General features: G+C 42.0%; 1 protein-coding gene across 1 annotated transcript; it reads left to right on the top strand.

The window, feature by feature from the left end:
* Nucleotides 1-10,044: 10,044 nt before the first annotated feature.
* On the top strand, nt 10,045-15,153 carry prep (prolyl endopeptidase). Its single transcript, XM_030110571.1, has 14 exons — nt 10,045-10,231; nt 10,534-10,608; nt 11,030-11,163; nt 11,463-11,593; nt 11,684-11,893; nt 11,996-12,117; nt 12,238-12,343; nt 12,447-12,638; nt 12,759-12,956; nt 13,095-13,198; nt 13,437-13,668; nt 13,776-13,907; nt 13,976-14,132; nt 14,218-15,153. The coding sequence occupies exons 1-14, from the start codon at nt 10,094-10,096 to the stop codon at nt 14,510-14,512; spliced, it is 2,226 nt and encodes a 741-aa protein (XP_029966431.1). The 5' UTR covers nt 10,045-10,093; the 3' UTR covers nt 14,513-15,153.
* The last annotated feature ends 8,511 nt before the right edge of the window (nt 15,154-23,664 follow it).

Here is a 23,664-nt window from a genome sequence, read left to right as displayed (position 1 = left end):
GTCACTGAGTTTGTCGCCTGGACGTTTTGATCCAAAGCGAGAGGTGTTCGCAACAAAGGTGATGAGCACGGCGTGTCCATGTCAGCTGAAGCAGGATAACTCTTTAACAATGTAAAACAAAGTAGTAAATCCCAAAAAATGCTATTACTAATCCGGTCACATCCGTTGGGCTTTGTTCCAAATGTAAAAGGAAAAAAAACAAACAGATGTACAGCTGTAGCCAGAGATGAGTCACCCTGTAAAAACTGTGTGCCTGTTTATATCAGTGTATTTGTGCACACCTCAGCCTCTCAATCAACCTGGAACTTAATCACAATTTTTCTTTTTTTATACTCAAAGATTTTTACAACTGATCTTATTAAGAACAAGATTAAAATCTTGGACTTATCAGGAGAATCTTTTCCTCAAAACATATCAGTGTACAACATTGTGGCAAGAGTGGAGTTTTAATTTGAATTTGTAGTGGCACCAGCTGCATCACCTCCACGAAGTGTCAAAAGTTTTAAAAAATGATGCTTTTCAATCTGTGAACATCATGCACAAAGTCCATTTGCATCTACTCTTTTAGAAGTGGCGAGGTGCTCAACAAATACCCGGAACATTAAAGAAAGCAAATGAACGAATGTGTGGCAATAAGCAAAACCCCTCTGCAGTGAAGTGTCAAACGTGAGTGATTTCTTTTCTTGTCACACTCACTTCTTGTAGAAAGGGAGCTTTGCTTTTTTACACACGTAGACAATGCAGTTGTCCACCAGTTAATGCTGAAAAGTGGACTGAACCTGCTTGCTTGTAAGCTAAGAACACCCTTGGGGGCCTCTGTAAATGGCGTCGGTAGCTCCGGCTCTGTAATTTCCATGCTTGAGTCTGTACCTGCCTCAGGTCATTTCTCGCAGCAGGACTAAAGGCGACCCCTCCTTCCTTGTCACCTCCCCCAAGGATGGAGACAATGATCTCTGGCAGAGATGGTTGAGACCGAACCCATTTTATAACCCATTACAGCTGAAGCGCTTGACACAGCCTCCACCTCTGCCTTTCTCGGACTTTGATGGCCGACTCAAGGAGAGATATTTCGAATTCTATTACGAGTGTCTTGGTGTCAGAGCCCCCCCTACTCTCGCCTGTGTCTCCCTCATTTCGTCCCATGCCATGCTGGGGGCTGTTATCAGACTGTCAGTCTCGTCAGCCTTCCCTTCCATTTAACGTTACTTTAAGTGATTTCCTCCGCTTTCATTTACCCAGCGCTCCATTCAGCGCGGGGCTGAGAAATCACTCACACGCTTTTCACTGGAGGTCAGATATACTTTATTGACGTGAAAGAACCAATGTCAACTTCACGGAAGAAAAAAAAAGATGTATCTCGTCTTTCGCCATCATTTTTTTCTTTCTTCGCAGGTGGGAATGCGAGTGAGCATCAGCGTTGCACCACAGCCACCCACCAAGTCCACCAACCAACTTGCGTCAATTTGCCAGATGATCTCCTCTTGACAGGTGGAGGGGTTATTATCATGGTTTTCTTGGGCCGAGAGGAATGCTGCCGCGCTTCATGACAGATGTCTTTTCAAATCCTGACAAAACCACCCACAGAGATGAGGAGAGAAGGGTATCACTGTACTCGGCTGACCCAAAGTCTCACAGTTTGTGTTCGAGGATGATGCTCTGCAGACAAAGACCTGGAGAACGCACGCATGTCAGCGAGGAAGGCAGATAGTCTTTAAACAGCCTGGAGAGGTCAGCTGGACAGATGATAGTTGCAGGGTTATACACATTATAGTATTATTTTTGGAGCTGTCCAGTTGGCCATGATTTCACTTCTTTTCTAAACTTCATTTCTACTGCGTTGCATTAGGTTTCATGTTTTATTAATCAAAGTCATCCCCTTCTGATTATGCATACAACAGCCTTGAATGTGCTCTGATGGCTGCACAGGATGTGAAACTTAATAACCAACTCTTGGGCCGCCTTGGTGACAGGTTGGAAAGACAGTCATGAATATGAGACTCATCCCAGTCTATAACAAAAGCAAGTGGTGAACAGCAGTTTGAAAACCAAACGTTAATCTCCCCGGTGTGACTTTTCCTCCGGTCCACAGGCAGCTGATGTTTGTTTGTGGTCAGGGCAGGATTTTACTCACATGGGGTTTCATTTCTTTGCACAGTCTACTTTTCCTTCTCAAAACACGCAGCTGTAAAGTGGTTACATGTTTCACAGACCCTCTGCAGAAAACACGTCATTCAGATTTAAGCAGTATTTAGGATATTTTTGCATACAGTAGCACGTGTATATCTGCAGCACTACTCAAACATCAGCGCTGGTGTCATGGTTTTTAGCTGGAAATGCCTCTGCTCTTGCCTGAGAAGTCAGTCAGCTCAGTGTGGTTTACCCTTCATTTCAAAGAGCTTCCAAAGAATGAAAAAAAATTCTTCCTGGGTGTTTTCTTTCTAGCGAAGTGTTTGTTTTTTCCAACACTTGTTTTCATTTCTATCTCAGTCAGCAGATCAGGAATTCGCGTGTAAAGTTGTGTCATGACAAATCATTTCGGCTCAACTTGAAAAAACAAACACCAGTGACTTCTCGCTGAGGAAACGGCTCTATGAACGAATGCAGTTTTGTTAAATTTAATATAGTGTTCCATCATTTGGCGCCGAAATTGATGTGTTGCATAAAAATGAAGGTTTTCATTCAAAACCCTTAATCTGACCTTCTTACGTGTTCTATAGCAGCTGTGCAGCGGGGGAAGTGTGAGGCCGTCAGGAGGCCCACCTGGTTCTGTCATAAGGCTCCTAACATTGTTTTGACTTCCTCCCGATTACTTAGCCAGCCGGTGATGATGACCAACACAGGGACACGTCATCCAGGAAGGATGAACAGAAAATGAACTCTTACTCACTTATTTATACACTCTCTCCAATATTCCTCTGAAGCAGAACATTCCACTGAAAGAAAATAACCTGAAGCGTACTTTTCAGCATTTACTCCATGTACATGGGGGATTTCACTGCATTTCTTAATCAGTGTGCAGTGCGTGACTGTAATTCTGTCGGTTCTTGTCCTTTCTGTTTCACATTGGTCCCGGATCATGGTGACTGCTCGCAAGTTCAGCTCAGTCATCTTCACACTTCTCAGATTCCTGCCATATTTCTGGATGGTCACTGAACAAACAGAGGTGAACCTGATCCATGCTGTCACACTCTGACACCCGGTAGAGTTTCTCCTCACTCTCTCTCTCTCCCACACACACACACACTCACACATACACACACTTATCCCCAAAAAGGAATCATCAGCTGATGGACTGTCTCCAGACCCTTGAAGCTGATGCAACATGCTTGTGTATATGTGTGTTCAAGCTTGAACATTCCGTACTCCATATGTGTGTGTGTGTGTGTGTGTGTGTGCTTGCATGCATGGATGCATATGTGAGTGCGTGTCTAGCGTGAGTGTCATCAATCCCTTACGCTGCAGTAACTGATACATGGATCTCACCTTGACAGTTGTTCAATAATTAACAACCCGAAATGCCAAAAATATGTGTGCATTTTGTGTCTCTGCATTTTTATCGAAGAATGAAGTAAAACATGTTCGCTCTGCCGTCACTTTATGGTGTTGCGCAATTTTGAATCCATATTATTATCGGTAAATTATATAATCAGACTGTATGGACCTATCTGACGTCAGTGAATGGATAATCAATTCTTGATAAATATTTTAGAGAGAATAAAAAATGAGCCTAAATTACAATACAGAAACAAAACAATACAGAAAAGTTGATTATACTGTGTTGTCTTCATTTTGAAACTTAAAGGTGCTGTAGGCAGGATTTTGCTAGTCAATGCTAATTTTTCTGTGCTTTCTTTGGATTAAATGTTAGAGTATCCATTGATAATCCTTTAGGAGTGTAGCATAATTGCACTACTGCGAGGGCGCAGCGTTTCCATCTGTCTCTGTTCTGAGCTGAAAAGGAATCTCGACAGCTCCAGGTATCTTTGACCAATCAGAAGAGCCCATGAGGCTCTAACCGTGATTGGTCGAGGGGCGTTCGTCGCACGTTCTTGTGGGAGGGGCTTAACTTGTGTAAAGGCGAGATGTCAGAGAAAACAGGACAGGATTGGCTGTGCTGGGTTTCAAATCGCCATCTTAGATGGGTCAAATCGGCGGAGATGCGGAATCCTGCCTACAGCACCTTTAAATATTTTGCATCTGAAGGGAATGTTATATTTGGCTGGAAGTTATAGAAAACAATTATTTCATCGTAAATGTTTACAGATCCTTTATCAAGAGGCACGAAAACTAATAAAATATTACCTTAAATTTACAGTGTAGCAAATAGAAATTGTAATTATTTGTATTGAGCTGTAGGGAATAGGGATTAAAAGTTCTTAGAAACATAAATACTTGTTGCTTCCTGCTTTTGCCATTTTTAGATTTGTTTGATCACAAAAACTAAAGAAATGACGTTTTGACGCGGCGTTCCTGTCTCTGTCCAACACTTCGTAACCTCACAAATTCCTCTCTAAGATGCTTCGATTCAGGTTCCGTGGGCAGCGACAGGAGTGGCACCGACTTTGTTTTACTGTCAACAGGACACTGAAATAAATGAGTCTTTCAAAATGACGAGCTTTTTTCTCTGCCCTCATGACTGTACACTGATAAGAGTGCCACTGAGCTATTGAATTCCTGCTTGAGCAAGAGCAGAGGAATGGCGTCCATTGTAAAAGGTTAAATTTACCGCCGCTCAGTGACATTATCAATGAGCTCACCAGGTGCCACCGTGTCTGTCGACACATCTCAGTCTGTGTCAGACAATCTTCAAAACTCATGTACAAACAAACTCTCTCTCTCCCTCTCTCTCTCTCTCTCTCTTAGGACCAGTCAGACAGCACCGTGCTCCACCTGTCTCCAGTGTTACCTGTCCCCGTCATTAAAAGGGTCCCGGAGCCCCACTGTAAGTGCACATGTCAACTACTAAATTACAGGGCGCCCACGCACACATATTTGTTTTGCATTTTAAAAGGGTAATATCTGTCTGCACGCAAGCAATACGTTCATTTTCCTCCGCGCTCCCTCCTCCTCCTCCTCCTCCTCCTCGTCTTTTAGTGACAAACCCAGTAAACAAAGGAGGTGAGGTTCAAAGACAAAACAAAGAAAAGGCCAGAGATGTCTGGAGATGACGGACACACAGTGGAGGTGTGTGTGTGTGTGTGTGTGTGTGTGTGTTTGTGTAATGACAAGGGGAAACCTGTGTCAGCCCTGTTCCTCTGCTTGACTGTGGACTTCACCTCACTGATTACAAACCACTTCTCCAACTTAAGTCAGAGCACGATTAGATCCCACCTTTGTTCTTCCCACTCGGGTTCTTTTTACCTGACTGATCAGGACGGGAGAGTCTGTGATCACAGTCTCTCTATCTGGAAATGGAAACCGAACGTATCTGCAGGGCCTGACGTTTAAATGAAGTGGAGAAAAGTGTGCTGGCGAGTTCGGCAAGGAGGAAAACACAGCGTCAGAAAGGCTTTGACTGAGAGACACAGATTTATTTTCAGACAGTGACGTCAGCTTTCCTCATCCCCGTGCCAGTGTAAATAAAACAGCGCATTTCCACCTGACAGTTCAGCCTCTTAAAACTGCCCTTTTATCCGCGGCTCTTTCACCAGGCCGGCTTTGGGTAACCCCAGTATTCTCTTTCTCTCTTCAACCAGATCAGTGCAGACAATAGCAGACTTCTGTTTTATGTTCTGTTCTGATGAATGAAATCAGGCCTCTGTGTCTGAATAGATACTGACAGGAACTTATTAGCCGCTCTCGGCTGTCATCGTGAAACTTGCGCAAGGTGACATAACTCGAGGACAACGCCGGACTTGTTTTCACGGCTCAAAAACAAACGTAAAACAGTTCTTTTGTCGGCGATCAGCGCGGTACTCGTCACTGTGTTTTGCCTTAATTAAACAGGGCGCCACTGAGCGTCTGACACGTCCGCAGCTTTGAGAGCATGCTTACTGTACATGCATCGGGACACGTTTAGCATTTCCTATAATTTTGTGCACCAATCGCATCTATCGTTCTCGCGCACTGTAATTTCCTCCGACTGGATCCTCAATAACATCCTGTTGTCTGAGGACATCTGAGAGGACAGTTTGGACTGACCTCCCTCATCACACACTGTTATCCAGACCCCAGCTAATGACACCCGGGCAGGAAGCTGGCCCCTGTGATCTCTGTTTGAAAGCATCCTTATTATTGCTTGTGTATTGTTTTGTCGTGTTGGGATCCCTTGGACTACTATTATTAAGCTGAATGACTCTGACCAGGCTGTCACAGGGGATTTTAGCTAAAGTAAGAGCAGATATTATAAAGAAAAACCACCAACGCCAGAGATAATAATAATAAAAAAAAAAAGGAAATCCTTTGACCTGAATCCTTTTTTCCCTACATGTGATCTCAAACAATTTGGAGCAGAAACTTTCACTGCAAACTGTTGTCTACCTTCACAACCGTCACCAATGCTATAAATTCTGCACCATGTGTAAGTACAGACACATCACACCCCGGCCTGATATAGTGGAGCAACTTTCAGTGAGCGCTGTCTCTACACAGGGAACAAAAACATGAAGATGGCATGTCATGATTTAAAATTTGATCTTGCAGCAAGGAAGCGGGCAATTATCATTGTAAAGATGCTTTGATGGCACAAAAGCCCGATTAACATCGAAATGAATCTACTGGCGCATCGTCAGCGTGTCTCTGAAAACTACGATCCTTCCTGCTGTGTTGATATTAATCGGCTTACAAGGAAAAGTTTGGATGTTTCTTTTTGTAAAAGTGATCACTGATTGATCAGCAGCTCGTATCGTTTTATCTTGGCATGTCGAACTGGTCAATCCAGTCACATAATTCTACAGTTTGTCTGTTCATCTCCGCTGATGGCCTCGATCAGCAGGTTTCTCCTTTATGCTTTAATCTGCTGTTAACATCTTTCAAGAAAAAAATGTTACCACTTTATAGAGGCCACTAACTCTAGCGTTTTGTTTTTTTTTCTCTGTGAGGGATTTCCCTGTGTCTTAGTTGCACATGTCCTCAAATGACACCTCAGTGCAACAAGTTATTATCATTAGAATTTTTTTAGTGACAACAAAAGACACAGCAGCAAATACAAGTACAGAAAATTTACATCACGGTACACCTGTCAGAATTCAGAGCAAAAAGGAGATCCTGCAGGAATTCTAAGCTCGGTTTTAGTCACCAGTTCACCTCCACACAGCCTGGAGTTGAACCTGGGATGTTTCTGTGAGGCAAGAGGCAGCTAACCACTACACGACTGTGCTGTACCACGAGAGAATTTTAAAAGAATAGATTGCAGAGTATTTTGTATTTAAATATGAGTAAAATGAGATATTTTACTGAAATCATAAAATATTCATAATACAGCCGATGATTAAAGTAGATTTGGAGCTTTTAAATACTCTTTTTAGAAACTTTTCTAGAGTGGTTTAACCTTGTATTAACCCCGGTGCACTGAAACAACCGGCGGTCATCCTTCTTTGCCTGCTGCTCCACAGACAGGTGCTTCCGACTATGATGGAGACAGATCACGTTTGACTCGGGACAATGGAAATCCACCAGAGGAAAAGGAGGTGGGATTCATGAAAGGACGCCTCCAGCTTCGGCCCGTTGTTTTTTTTGTCAAATACACAAGCGCACGAATCCAACCAGGCCGTGAGTGGAAAAAGGTCCATTTTGGAGAGCAAATACGCTCATTCAAATTGTCGGAGGCGTCAGAATACAATAGCCTTTTGATCCATATCTGACCGCGTTGCAGGCAAACAGGAAGCGACCCTCTTTGCAGAGACAGGAGGGTATTTCTGGCTGGGGGAGGGGAGGCAGAGACCACCCTCTGACACAGAGGCAAACCACATATCAGCAGACACAACCTGTCTGAAGAACACACCACAGGTGGAATGCTTCTTGTTTTTCCTCCACCTGCACGCCGTTTCTCTAATTTTTTTTACACTTTCATTGCGCATTCATCCAAGCAAATGCATTACCTTTCCATCTCTCTCCCTTTCAACCTGTTGACACGTCGCGTCTGGGCCCGGCCCTGCAGCGTGACAGCTCTGACACACTTCAGGCTAAAATCTGAAAGTATCAACACTTGCGCATCTCGCCGAAGACATCTGACTGTCTGATCAGCAGCGGTATCCAAACAATGTGTTTCCTCTTGGACGGAAACGCTGCTGTGTAATTAAACCTGTCTCGGGGCTCTTATCTGCATACCTGTGGAATGACATGCAGCCCAACTGTGGCGTCACAGAGGAATACAACAACCTTTACAGCAAGCCGCAAGATCCCGTAAATACACAATCAGCCTAAAATATACACGACTGCAGGAAACATGTGCAGTTATGTTCAGATGTGTGCTGATCACTACAGCAAAGAGTTCAAGTTTAAAATGAAAAAAAAAAACAACTTCCAATCATGTCTCATCTTGATCCATTGTGTCCCACCTCTAACAGCCTGAACCATCAGTCACCGTGGAAAAGAAGGTGCCAGAGATAATAATGGTCAAATCAGCTCTGACTGATTATGGGAGAGAGAGAGAGGAAGAGGAGAATGAGCAAAAAGAAAAAAAAAAAAAGAAGAAGTTGACCTCTCTTCTGTGCTGTCAGACAGATAAGGCCAGTGATTGAGATTCCCAATGGAGTCAGGCAAGCTTTAACTAGAGATGCAGCATCGCTCTTTACTCTGCAGAGTGTTTCCTCTGAGACAAAAAGACCCCGTGTGCTCTGCTCGTCATTAATGCTGGTCATATTCACACTGGAATAAGTCTAAATACTATAGAAATTCAAATGGTTGGATGTCTCAACATCAGTGAGGTTGAAATATAATAAATAACTATAGCCACAAGTGAATAAAAAGTACAAAAACACCATCTTGTCATAAGAAATGCTGTTTTGTTTTGTTTTTTTTAGATATTGTGTTTTCATTTTTATGACCTCTAAGCTACAATAAAAGTTTCTAGAAAAGTAATAACTCGACATGTTCAGTTGCAAGTGCAATTAATCTAAAATAAATGGAAGTTTCGATTTTTTATTTAAATTAAAAAATAAACAAGAATGTGCTCTACTTTTTGAAATGAGCTTGAAAATGAAAACAGCAGGAAGAACAAGAATAAAACCCAGTTGACATTTTGGAGCTGTAATTCCCCCTGGTGGTGTATCAGGTTCAGTCTTGAATGAGGGCTTTTTTTTTTTTTTCCCCCCCGACTGTCTTTGGACCAGAGCCAGAGTGTGGTGCATTCTGGATATGGTGAGAATCTGTCATGGAACGGACACAAACAGACCTTAACAAGATGTTTCGATTGTAGAAAGAGTTAGAAACCCTCACAGATGCAACTAATTAGACACATCTTAGTTGACCAGTTAATACATCCTTGAATTTAACATGTCTTGTAACTATCCCATTTAGAGCAACTGATTGTTATCTCACAAATTTGGTGATTCATATTGGAGAAAATGTTAGTGTAGGAAAAAATTGTTTTATTTACTTATGAACAAGAAAAAAATAATTCTGATTTCAAAACAAACAATGGGAAAGAGTGAGAAAAAGTGATGCAGCAGAGCATCAAAAATGTTATTGAGCAACAACTGAAGTGAAGTGCAAATTTTTCCTGTGGCCTTTTGGAAAATGACTTACTCACATCTCTTATAGTCTAAAATATGGTCTGAGGATCTGAGGAGGTGTGCTCCACTGTTTTTTTTTCTTAGTATTTATGCCCAATATAATTTTTCTTTAAAATAAAATCCTCAGAGTGCAAAATGTCGTGTAGAATAACATTACTTGCATGTGCTGTATGCAAAGAAGAGAATCACACATTTTGAATTTAATCAAAACATTTGAATCTTTTAAAGGAAAGAAAGGTGCGCGATGAAATAACCTCCGTGCTCGATCATGCTGTACAGCCTCCACACTTGTCTTCTCGTGTTTGTCCAGCAGGGGGCAGTGTGAGATTCCGCCGGCACCTGGACAGCGGTCTGTGACTCTCTTTGTGAGCAGTTCCTTCCTCTGCCGCTGCTTCATCCCCCTTCACTGCTTCAAGTTGATGATTTACAGGATTCACAGACTCTTTTCAAGCCCGCTGCTTCGCTCCTTCACTCAAATCCTCTCGCTGCGCAGTTCACGAACCCTGACCGCCAGAATGTCCTTTCAGTACCCGCAGGCTTACCGCGACGAGGCGGTTGTAAGTGAGCGTGCTACCTAGCCTAGCCTGCTAATGAGCCGGGACGCTTCACCATTCATTAAAACGAGCGTTTGCTTTGTTAGCTCGCTAGTTAGCTTAGCCGCATCAAACAGTCCATGCCGTGTTGACAAATGAGTGAAGCGATCTGGTTAATAATCTCAGCTGTCGTTTCCGGTGCTGTTTGAGTGGACTGTGCTGCTCAGATTGGATTTAACAGCTAAATGAAGTGAAGTGTGTTTTTGCTGCTGCCACACATTTCAGATGCTTCACATCTTGATAATAACTGTCATGACTGTTTGCAGCTCGATGACTATCACGGTAACAAAGTGCCGGATCCCTACAGCTGGCTGGAGGATCCGGACAGCGAGAAGACACAGGTAAACACTGGCAACATGTGTCCTGAATCTGTTGCTTGGTTGTTTTGGGCTAGATTAGATAGATGTCCATGTTTAGGTGTTTTCCTGAAGTTTACATCAACATTTTTAATCGGAGCCTCATACTTCACTTGTTTTGTTTTCCATTCTGCATAAACTGTGACAATGTCATCATTTGTACTCTCAGATCACTCCGGTTGTAGGAGGCTCATTTTATTGATATTATAAGGGATCTTCCAGCAAATCCAGGTTACTCACTGCTCTAGATGATGATGAGTAAAATCTGGAACCTCCATGTGAACTTTCTGGGATGGCTTTATTGTTAAAAAAGCATAAAATTCTAAAAAAAAGTGGATCTTCTGGCATAAATGATGTAAGTCAATGTGTCAAATAACTGTGTTGGTATTTGTTTGTTTCCTGCCAGGCCTTTGTTACTGCTCAGAACCAGCTAACGCTACCATTTTTAGAGCGCTGTGAAGTGCGGGATCTCTTCAAGGAGCGCATGACTGAACTGTATGACTATCCCAAGTACAGCTGTCCTTTCAAGAGGGGAAGCAGGTGAGATGAGATGCAAATAAATCTTTAAAGACAATCTGATCATAATTTTATGTCTCGCATACCGTTTTAATTGTAGCCACCAAAATGATGAGGCTTTTGGGGAATTACCAACATATTACAAATGTTATAATGCTCAGGAGCAAATTGGGAACTTCAAAAGTTGCATCAGACATGAAATGTGACATTGCAACAGCATAGATCATTCCAGCTGGCTTAAAGTGACGTGGTTGATCATTTTACCACATTTGTTTGAATAACCTTTGTACCCTTGTGTTTCCCCTCCATCCTGTTATTTGCAGGTACTTTCACTTCTACAACACAGGCCTGCAGAACCAGAGTGTGATGTATGTGCAGGAGAGCCTGGATGCTGAGCCTACAGTCTTCTTAGATCCAAACACATTTTCTGACGATGGGACAGTAGCACTGCGAGGTACATAATACCAACCATTGCTTGTTTCAGTTAAAATTTTAGCCGTACACCCTTCCCGTTAATTGATAAATATGACTGTGTCACTTTAAGGCTATGCATTCTCTGAGGACGGGGAGTATCTGGCATATGGCACCAGCGCCAGTGGCTCCGACTGGGTGGAGATCCGCTTCCTGCGTGTGGAAGGTGCCGTACCTTTGGAGGACCGCCTGGAGCGAGTCAAGTTTAGCTGCATGTCCTGGACTCACGATGGAAAGGGCCTTTTCTATAACTCTTATCCCGACCAGGAAGGCAAAAGTGATGGTAAGGCTGAAAACCTGCAGCCTTAGAAAAGGAAAAAGAGCTCTCAGCTCTCCCACTTTATCGTCCATTAGGTTGACAGTTAAAATCTGTTGCTTCTTTCAGGCACTGAGACCTCCACCAACCTCTATCAGAAGTTGTATTTTCATGTTTTGGGGACTCCACAGTCTGAGGACGTCCTGTGTGCCGAGTTTCCCGACCACCCCAAGTGGATGAGTGGGGCTGAGGTATGCCTGAAGCATTTTGTTTTCTTTCTTATTCTTTTGTTCTGAATTTGGATAACTTTACCAGAGTGCATGTGTCGTCTGTTATTTTGCTCAGGATGTCTGATTGTGTGTGCATTGCAGGTATCAGATGATGGACGTTACGTGCTGCTGTCCATCAGAGAAGGCTGCGATCCTGTCAACAGGCTCTGGTACTGTGACCTCAAGGTCACTCCTGGAGGCATTACAGGTACGATACCTGTCCTCATGGACAGTAATATTCCTCTTCAGCTTAAAAGAGGTTTTCTTTTCTTTTGTTTTTTTGCATTTTGTACTCATTGATGTATTTCTAGGACTCTTACCATGGGTGAAGTTAATCGACAACTTTGACGCTGAGTATGAGTATGTGACCAACGAGGGCACCCTCTTCACTTTCAAGACGAATCTCGACGCCCCGCGTTACAGACTCATCAACATCGACTTTGCTTCCCCCGATCAGAGCAACTGGAAGGAGCTCATCCCTCAGCATGACAAGGATGTTATTGGTGAGCAGTCGAAACACCTGGGATCTCTGCTTTTGACATATTCAGGTCGTTATTCTTGCACCAAATCCAAATTTCCACTCCCTCACCCTGGTGTTTTCCTTTGTGGCGTTGTTCCCGCAGTGTTCGCCACCTGCACCTTCTCCAGCTACCTGTTTGTGTGTTTCCTTCATGACGTGAAGAACGTGCTGAAGATGTACCGCCTGAGCTCAGGAGAGGAGCTCAGGACCTTCAGTCTCGACGTTGGCTCCATTGTGGGCTTCACAGGGCGAAAGCGGGACTCTGAGATCTTCTACTATTTCACCTCTTTTCTATCCCCAGGTAACAAAACTTGCAGCCTGTCACTCTAATTACACTGTAAACTTTTTTCCACTACCTTTCATTACCTGTTGAGCAATATTTTATCTTTGAACTCAAACAAGCATTCAGTAAAACGTCGTCTTTCTCTCCTCCACCCAGCCATCATCTACCATTGTGACCTGACGAAGGAGCCGCTGCAGCCCCACATCTTCAGAGAGGTCACAGTGAAAGGCTTCAACCCCTCCGACTATCAAACCACACAGGTGATTACACCTGAGGGTGCAGTCAGTTCTCCCCTCTGGATCATTTTCCTTTGATATTGTTAATAAACTTCAGATAAAAGTTAAAAATTTAAGTTAAGTTAAAAGTTCTAAAGAGTCAAACACCTCTCCAAACCGTCTGGCTTCATGTTGATCAGTACCTTCAGACTGTCATTTTTAGATTTTCAAAACTAATCAGAGGTTTTACATCAACCCCACTGTTTGTTTTTTTTTCCCTCAGATCTTCTATCCCTCCAAAGACGGCGCCCAGATTCCCATGTTCATTGTTCACAAGAAGGGCATCAAGCTGGACGGCTCCCATCCCGGGTTTCTGTACGGCTACGGCGGCTTCAACATCTCCATCACGCCGAGCTACAGCGTCTCCCGGCTCATCTTTGTCCGGCACCTGGGGGGAGTCCTGGCCGTGGCCAACATCAGAGGAGGGGGGGAGTACGGGGAGACTTGGCACAAAGGTGAGAGGCTTCAAACACTCTTTCGGACTGAAAGTAACGAGGGTGTGTCAAGTGTTTTCTATGCGTCATCAGCTCGTGGTCTGAGCTCTCTCTGCTCCTCTCTCCAGCTGGCATGCTCGCCAACAAGCAGAACTGCTTCACAGACTTCCAGTGTGCCGCTGAGTATCTCATCAAAGAGGGATACACGTCTCCCTCCAAACTCACCATCAACGGAGGCTCCAACGGCGGCCTGCTCGTCGGTACGTAAACAACAACAACAACAGCAGGTTTTCGGTTTCAGCATACTGACCGTGCGCTCGTCTCCCAGCGGCCTGCGTGAACCAGCGGCCCGAGCTGTTTGGCTGCGCCGTGGCTCAGGTGGGCGTCATGGACATGCTGAAGTTCCACAAGTTCACCATCGGACACGCCTGGACCACGGACTTCGGCTGCTCGGAGGACAAGGAGCAGTTCGAGTGGCTCATCAAGTAGGTGCTCCTCGTGAAGAAGTGGCTCTCGCTTCACGTCTCCGTCTCCTCAAGCTACTGAAGACTGATTTCTCCTCTCCGACAGATACTCCCCCCTCCACAACATCCGCATCCCAGAAGGCAACGGGGTCCAGTACCCGGCGGTGCTCCTGCTGACGGGGGACCACGACGACCGCGTGGTGCCCCTCCACTCCCTCAAGTACATCGCCACCCTGCAGCACATCGTGGGCCGCAGCGCCAAGCAGACCAACCCGCTCTTCATCCTGGTGGACACCAAGTCGGGGCACGGCGCCGGGAAGCCCACCAGCAAGGTCATCCAGGAAGTGGCCGACACCTACGCCTTCATCGCCCGCTGTCTCAACATCTCCTGGGTCAAATAATGTGCCGGCCGCCGCCGCGTGTGTGAACGGTCGTTGATCCTCCTCTCCTCTCTTCACACAGTTCCTTCCAGCTGGTGATATTTTCTGCACAGCAGCAACACTACAGGGTGGTTTGACTGATCATTTCACAGCCACTTTTAACATTTTTGTTTTTTCTTTTAAATATACTGAGCTGTTTTGACCCCTCGGCGTGGCGAGCCTGTGGTCGGAGTTCGGCCATGTTTGTAGTTCTCTGTAAAGCCACGGACTGCAATGAATCGTGGGAGTAAACAACAAATCAGCCGTCGAAGTCTTGAGGTGAAAATGGTTTTATTTAGAGAAAACAAAACAACAACTCGTGTCCCAGGATTTCCAGTTCCGTTCATCTTATTTATTCTCGTTTGTGCACACAGCGCAGCGGTCGCCTACAATTCTGGTATTACAGTATTATCCACTACAGCTGGACCGGGTCGCTGGAGAAACTTGCAAAAAAAAAAAGTGTTTTGTGTACGTGTGAGAGTGTGAATGTGTGTAAAAAAAAAAGTCAGTCCCACCGTTATTTTCAGACTGATGATTTCTACCTCTTGACTTGTGCTGATTGTTTACCTTACGAAAGGGAACGAAACACAATGCCACAACGACAATAAACAACTTTTTAAACAGTGGATTGTTTCTCAGTTTTTTTTTGTGAAATAGTTTGACAAAGTGTGAAGTAGTGGAAGTGCCCTGATAGGATGATAATGTCATAAAATGTTTCCCATCAATGCTCCCAACCCCTTCCGCCTGTGATTGTCAATGTATATGTACTCTTGGCCTCAGGAAGGTCTATCCGCCTTCGCACACTTTTATTTACACATTTATACTCAACGTAATTCGATATTCAACAGGTTAAAGAAGTCACAATTTGACAAATGGGAGAAGGTGAAAGAGGAAAATAGTTCTTTTTGGTTGATGAATACGGGGGACAAACAATTATACATGTAAACTCCCTCAGTCAAGGAGAACACAAATAATTCCTGTGTTCCCTTGATTTGGATTCATATCTTCTTTATTTCATTTCACGTATGCTGTGGTGTGCTGAAGTGAAATGCTGAAAGGTGTGTGAAAATCCAGATAATGATAAATTTCACTCTACAATTTCGTAGAATGGGAAGGAACTGGGGGGAAAAAAACAACCCAGAGGACTTGGAACTTATATAGTTGTCGAGTGACCGAGAGTTTACAAGTGGAAAAAAAATACAACACAAGATCAGATTTCCCTGTTTTTGCTTTAATGAACGTTGTATGTGATTTACCTCAATGACTGTGTATTTACACAGAGTCCCTGCTGTTCCGCGGTCGTCCGCCAGGGGGCAGTCGCGCTGAAAGTGGCCCAACACGTGCAGAGCAGGAGCAGAAATGAGGGTGGTCTGACACAGGGCCCCATGTGGATTACTTAACATACAGGTTTCATGTTCAAGAACTTCTCTGATGCCCCTCTTTGTGTGTGTGTGTGTGTGTGTGTGTGTGTGTGTGTGTGTGTGTGTGTGTGTGTGTGTGTGTGTATGAGTGTGTGTGTTTTTCTGGCAGGAAGATATGCAGCACAGTAGAGTGAATGCTGAAAAGGTTTTTTCTTAAATTCAGCATCTTTTTGATCAGATTTTTTTCATATCCTAACTTCTCTACAGAGCACAATTAATTCTCAAAGAGTAAAAAGAAAACGTGGGTATTCAGAGGATAATTTTCATTTAAATTAATTTAAAAAAAAATCTGACCTTTAAGTTCTATTGAATTGCATGTCATGTCATGAATTAAAATGACTTCCCAACTACATTTGTAAAGACACAAGATAACTTACAGAACAAGTTTTCGTTCAACAGTGACATATTTTCTGTATTTATTTTCTCATATTTAGATTATGTTTTATATACAGTTGAGCTTTAATGAATAAAGGTAACTGGGAAAAGACAGGAAGGCCTCAACAATGAGCAAAATAAACGTTTATCAGAAATTTTACCTTGATGGTGTATTAGAGATGTTCACATGATGTCAGATACACATACATTTCTCCATCCCCCTTTTTGGTTTTTTGATTAAAATCAAAGTTTAAACAGGGACTATGAAAGACGATGTTTGATGAGAGTGACAACTGCTGAGACAGGTCAACAGAGAAACTTCTGCACTTTCTTTCACATTTCTTCCAAATTGAGAAAATAGACTTGTGATCATCACAACATGGGGAAACGGTTAAACAGTCTAACAGATTTGATCAGTTGCTTCTTGCACATAAAACCAGCTTCACCCTTTTATTCACATCAGTGGAACAGTTTGTAGAATGTGCTACTAAGACTGAAGAGCGTTTCAAAGGAAACGGTATCCCACAAAATCAGTGAAGTTTGTCAGTTTTATACTTTAGAAAAGTCTTTGATTATATGTGAAAATAGACGTGCTCATCTGTACTGTTATCAGAAGGTAACAAAAGACAAAAAATGTTATACCAGTGTCCTTAGTAACCAGATTTATTTCAATGTGAATATCTTCACAGTGAATATCTTATAAAAAGTTAAGATTAACAACAACAAATTAATCAAAATATAAAACTTTCCAAAGAGATGCACTTTTATGATCACATCAATGTCTGTTTTCTCATCTCATGGGAAAACTAGAGCAGGAATAGATGAAAAGTTCAACAAATTCAGTACAATGTATTCATAAAGTTACTTCATACCTCATCAATTGGTAGCTTAGTCTATCTATTTTCAGATTTTCAGCTCACATAGACATTTTACCAAATAATATCTCAACTCCAATTTATCATGCATGCTTCAAACAAGTCAACCATGACAACAGAAACCCTGATGTGCACAAAAATCCACATGTAGAGCATTTGAAAAGCAAAAACAACCAAACAAATCTTTGCATCTCCTTTATTCCAAATCTAATTATTGGTAAGGAGACAAATTTTTGGATTTAGTTTTCATATCACTTTATAAAGTTGTCATATGACATAGAATGCAGTGAGGTATTTGATTCCTCTGCACCACCTACTTAGAAAACAGTGAGGGTGTCAAGACTGTCCAGTATGGACTTTTCAGTGCAATCAATCACCTTGCAGCTAATTTATATTAGCAGCTTGAGCTGTGCGCGTGTGCACGTACGCGCACACGCACCGAGGGGGACGTTGCCCCTGCAGGTGGTGCTGAGCTGCCCAGCAAAACCCGCCCTTAAACTTTACTAAGTCATAATTATTCTCATTTCCTCAGAGCTAATTTTTTTTTAAAGGCATCAGAATGTAAATTTATTAGATAGATCTGAACATGAACTCATTTGGTTGATCTAGAACGTTTAAAAAGCGTGTAAATAGTCTGCATGGGTCTCTGGAGGGTCTCGTGAAGCGGGTGGAGCGGGCCCTCGTCTCTGATTGGTCGACGCGTTTGAAGACGGTATAAAGCGTCCAATGGCGGCACACCTGTGACCTTCCTGAAATGTTCCTGCGCCGCCCTGCCTCCTCTGAGGAACTATCTGATTCAGCGGAAGAATCAGAACGACTTGATTCTCACAATCTAACCCTAACTATGGACATTAAACTGATTTATTATGTTTACCAACTTTTTGAACTTAGGATTAAGTGTCTTAAATCTTTTTATTTCCCACCTATAACAAGGTAATCAAATTTAAACCATGAGAGAGCAATAGAAAGAGGTATCCCAGGTTATTTATGTTTTAATATAAAATAATCTATAAAATCTGTATAGCCTATAAATGAATAACTTATTTTGAATGTATAAACAAATTAATATTATATCTATCTATCTATCTATCTATCTATCTATCTATCTATCTATCTATCAAGTAAATAAATTGGAGGCCACATGCAATAGTTTCTACTTTCCACTCTGGACACTCTTGTGAAGTTGTTGGATTTCCTCTGAACCGATGGATGGCGCTATTTATGTCTCCTCCCTCTTCAGTCCTCTGGTGCAATCAGGTCCCAATCACTGATCTGGAACCAGCTGACTGGGGTCCCTCTGTGGGGCTACAAGGCAGAGAGAGCGAAGATCAGATAAGGTCTGTTGTCAAAGTTTGGGTTTAGTCTACTGTGGGACTAAATGAAGGTTTCTTTTTAAAGGTATCGGTTGAAAGCAGTGAAATGTCCATGATCAGGCTCTAAAGAAATCCTATAGTTTTAATGGTGAGTTAGGAGTGGCTGAGTGAGAGCAGGGAGAGCAGGCTGGGTGGGGGATGTGAGGTATGGATCCTGATCAACAAGAGAAAGGTGGGGGAGGCCACAGATGCCGCATGGTTTGAGGAGCAATGCAGAATCTCTCTAAATGGCGTGTTTCCACATTTTCTACAAGCTCACTGAAGGGGGAAAAAATCCACTTGCTTTGGATCTAAATTGCTCACATTTCTCATTTTTTTTCTGTTTTGTGGGTTGTTGGACTTGTAGATTAAACAGGATGACTATCAACGCATCTGAGCTGGGAAGTGGAAGGAAGCATGGAGCCTTCTGAAGAGGATCTGCGCCATGGCTCCACACCAATCTGTCGGCTCACTGTAGCACGTTTAAGACAAATCTGCCCGACTGTCACGTCGCCGCGGCTTGTGTTACAGAGTCACTATAAAATATTCATCCATGGAAAATCTCTTTGATTCCAGTCGGTCACTTGCTTCCATCTACAGCGCGCCTTGAAATATGTCATTTAAACTGCGCTGAAGTCCTGCAGGCTCCTCTCCACTCCCGGCTGCTTTCAAGGGAAAAACCAAGGGATTGATATCAGGTGCCATTTCATTTATTGAGGGGGGGAGAGAAGGGAGGATGTCCACCTCGCCTCTCACAGGTGAGTCCGATGAAATGTTCGTCGTTGTTTTCTTAAACGCGGTATTTGGTTGCAGCTCGGTAGCCGGAGTCAAGCTGCAGAACCTGCTTTTCATTGACCTGAAATGACCGACGTTCAACAGCATGACAAAATGATGGATCGCCTCTTTCAGCGGAAAAAAAAAACACACCAAATATGGATTAGAGGCTGAATAATGCATGTGAATGCAAATTGAAAAGTTATCATTTAGTGGATTTGGGATAAAACAAAACTTCCTTTAAAAGTAGTTCCTTATCAGAAGCAAAACAAAAAAAAAAGACTGATAAACGCCACATGTGTCACCACCACCCCCCACACATTATTTACAATCTTTAACTTATTCTGTAGATTTTCTGATATTACCTTCATATCTTTATATCCAAGGAAACTCCATCAATCTCTGAAGAGGCAACACTTGCATGAGGAATTTTTAAAAAATTAAAAAAAGATATAAAAACACAAAAAAACTCTAGAACGCGTCCTGACCGGTCGACTCTGTGCAGAAACCGAAAACGAAATTACCGGAGCAGTTAATAGTATTGATGGTGTTTGTTGGCTTTGTGCGCAGTTTTTGGCGCAGCGGCTTCAGAGGCGCTCTTCCTGCCGCCCCTCCCCCTCCCCCCGCTGTGACGTCACCAGATTCATTCACATATTTTCAGCCTGTTTACCCAAAAAAAAAAAAAAAAAAAAAAAAAAAACCGGAGCGAAGCTGTTTTTACCAGAAAACACCGAAAACCCGCGACAGACCGACTCTCCCGTCATTCAGCAGTGAACTTTCTGCTGCTCACCAGGAAGGAAATGTGTGCTTCTGAACGGTTCAAGCGGTTTACAAAGTAAACTGACTGTTTGAAGGAAAAAAAAAAGTCAAAATAAGTGACCTTTTTTCCCAAACTGCGCCTCACGCCTCCATAAACATCAAATCCGAATTTAGAGAAACGCGTTTATTGTGTTTGTTTCCTAAATACAGCGAGAAAATGAGTGAGAAGTTCTCCAAGGTTTTAACAACCCCAACAGTGAAGTATGCAACCCTGAACACATACCAGTTTTTCTAAAAATTGTTTTATTTTTCGTTGACTCTAAATATTTCTAAACGAAATATATAAAAATTTTTAGAGGAATTGGTTATTAAAATCTAAGAACAGTTGATTTATCTTATCTTGCAGAGGAAGTCTGAGTGGTTCTCAATTCAAAGTCAAAGGAGTAGAAAAAAAGGTTTACAATATCAAATTATTTACTTGATAAAAAAAAAAAAAAATCATTTCGTCCTGCTTTAAAACATTTACCATCCACATAACATCCAGAAATAACTGTGGGGAGAGGAGGGGATGCTTCTCCAGCACTTTTTTACACTTCTGTCTGAGGGATCTATAAAAAAAGTGATAGATTGGTAGCTGGAATGCATGAAGTAAACGACAAAAACAATCCCCTCACACAGAAAAAAAAAAGAAAAGAGAAAAGGGAGACGGACTCAATGAACCCTTTGAACTGCATTGACAGAAACACAGGGTAAAGGCAAATTTCCTCTGAGAGCCTACAGGGTGGGTAGTGGGGGTTGGGTGAGGTTAGCTGGGGTGAGAGAGTGCAAAGTCTGCTCAGAAAGTTGGTATTCAAACAGCTCAGGAATCTGCAGGCTCCCAGAGCTGCTCACATCTACTGCTTTTATTTGTATCTCTGTAAACCTTTTCTCATTTATAGTTTGGATTAATCAGTGTTTGTCTGTGGGATAAAAAAAAGGGAATTTAGGACATATTATATAGCATAAAAACAGTCTATTTGTTAGATCTGATGGTTACAGAGTTTGGGTTCAGGTTTGTGGTATGGCAGAAACGGACAAATACTTCTTTTTGAAAGGTTTTATATTTAGGAAATCTAATTTGAAATGTGGCATTCATAGCTTTGAGTCCAATGAGCCTGCACACACTATGGAACTATCAAATACAAGAAGTAACTAAGACCAATCCTATCTTCAAAATCAAATATATATTGGATTTTTTTTAGAAAAAAGAACATGAAATCCCTTTTATTAACCAGTCATATCTGATTTTAGCTCTGGTTTATCACAGATTATTGTCATCTTGCACGATGAAACACTCTTAGTAACTATCATTAACTGAAAACAAGCATTGTCTGATTGTTCTTGGAAAAGTTATTTTTCTTTATGTGGACTTTCTAATCTTGCAAATTCAAAAGCAAGTTCTGAGAGTAAAACTGAGAAGTTTTCTCATTCACACAACTGTTAACATTAACTGATGAAAACATGTCTTCAAAATTTTCATTCATAAGAACTAAAAAGAACTACTCCTTTGTTTTGACTATTTCTGAAATATTTTTAAAAAGCTAAATGAACACAAAAGAGAAGTGAAAATATAGTGTATATAGTAAAATGAAAGTTCTTTGGAAATTCTTTACATTCATGCTTATTAACAGATGAAAAGTGACTCAATTTTTATCTTTGATCAACTTTACTGATATAAAATAGTAAGTTTTTTCATTAGTCTGAGCAAAAGTTGACATGAAATTAGTTTTTTTTTTTACATTTGGCAAAAACTTCATGTAGAAGTTGTTGTTTCACAGTCTGAACTGTTTCCTTCACAGTGTGAAAAGTTACTGCATCTATTCATGTTACTAATCTCCAATCATCAGGTTTCTGGAAAGATAAAAAAAGATTAAAAAGATTCAAAATGTTAGTTTTTATATGTGTGTCTCACTGTAATAACAAATACAAAATCTAATTAGAAGCAAAAACCAACTCTTCTACAGTATAATTGGTAAACCTGGAGCTGTTTCAAAACTAACAACCAATTTAAAAGAAAAAAAAACTTTGATTCAGTTTCTTTCAATGCAGTTACATTAGTAATCTTTTTACAAAAGTTTATAAGAAAATTAGTTTTTAAGATTTCTCTCACAAAAGTGATTGCAAGTGAATAAAACAAAAAAAAAGTACAATCTCTTTCTGTTTGTTCATTTAAATCAATCAATCATCATTTTAATGAAATTTAACTCCAGGTTTTATAAAACAAACTGTCACTGCAAAGAAACAAAGTTAGATTGTATCTTAACACTTAGATATTGTGATGTAAAAATGGACCGCACTTTTTGTAGAGAAATTGACCAAAAAATGTTGAAATACACCTTTTTCCAGTATCTTGAACTCAAATAAAAGTTTAACTGATTTGATAAACAAGTTAGTGTTTATTACAAAGGAATACCATGAAGTGAATTGTGTTCGGAGGTGTTCTTTGTTCTCATGCTAAACCCTGACATGTTGACGTCTCACATCTGACAAACGGGAGGTTTTCACAGACTTAAAAATAACCTCACTTTGACTGTTTTGTGTCTGGGAATCTCTGCTAATCTCCCCTCCGCTTCACTGTTTTTAGGGTGCCTCCTGGAAAAACAGGCACACCTAAATCCAGCCTCTTCCTTGTGGTCTGCTCACACACGCCAGTGAGCTGGCTGCAGTGATTCCCACTGACTCGCCCTAATCAGAAAGCTCCTGTCAGGATATGAGTGAGTGGATAACATCTGACACTGGTATCCAATCCTGTGACCCAAACAGTAATTCTATGGCCGCTGCAGAGGCCTCCGCTACAAGCATCTTCAAAAACAGGCCTTTGGGAGGGGGCGGGTGGGTGGATGGGGTGGATGGATTGGGGGTAGGGGCCGAAGCTTGTAAATTCCGGAGGGTGGGCTCTGTAGTGGTCGGTGGGTGGAGATAGACTTGTTGTTGTTTCATTCCTCCCAACGTGTTTTTCCTCTTTACTCATACCCGCGAATAACCCCTTGAGAAACGTCCCACCAGGGTGGACGTGAGATAAGGTGGGGAGTTTCTCAATGGACGTAGTATTTTCCTGGCTTGTTGTTGTCAGGCTGCCAGGTGGCTGCAGCCACTCTCCTCTTTGTTGCTTTGGCTCCAGCCTGTGTGTGCTCTGAGTGAGGAGGGACACTTGGAGTGCACTTTAAACTTGATCTTTTTCACTCTTTTTTTCTTTTTAAAGGCGAAGCTTTAATAGACAGCAGCAATAGAATGATGAATTTGAGATACATTCAGAAGAAAAAAATGCATCTTCAGGGTTGGATGATGTGAATCTAGTATGCTTTTGCAACAAAAGATTTACTCAAACTATAATGGAGACAGAGTATCTTTCACAATTTTTGTTTCAAGCTCCTATTTTCAGTATCTTTATTCATTTTGCAGAAGAAAAAAATAACTTCATCCAACTTTTAAACAGCCTTTTCTTCTTTTTGCAAGTATTTCCCGAATTCCTCCACCGGACAGTGATTTGGGCTGGGAGACTGATATTCTAGTGACAAGTGAGGATTATGACTGACAGT

This window comes from Salarias fasciatus, chromosome 15, assembly GCF_902148845.1.
Source record: "Salarias fasciatus chromosome 15, fSalaFa1.1, whole genome shotgun sequence".
Classification (NCBI taxonomy): Eukaryota; Metazoa; Chordata; class Actinopteri; order Blenniiformes; family Blenniidae; genus Salarias; species Salarias fasciatus.
Note: the sequence above shows the minus strand (reverse complement) of the source record. Positions and strands in the feature narration are given on the sequence as shown.

Bases quoted from the DNA above. Each gene is read 5' to 3' on its own strand.
- prep (XM_030110571.1), top strand. From the start codon at position 10,094: ATGATTTACAGGATTCACAGACTCTTTTCAAGCCCGCTGCTTCGCTCC. The intron at 12,344-12,446 runs GTACGATACCTG...ATGTATTTCTAG, and splicing joins CACTCCTGGAGGCATTACAG to GACTCTTACCATGGGTGAAG. The intron at 14,133-14,217 runs GTAGGTGCTCCT...CCTCTCCGACAG, and splicing joins CAGTTCGAGTGGCTCATCAA to ATACTCCCCCCTCCACAACA.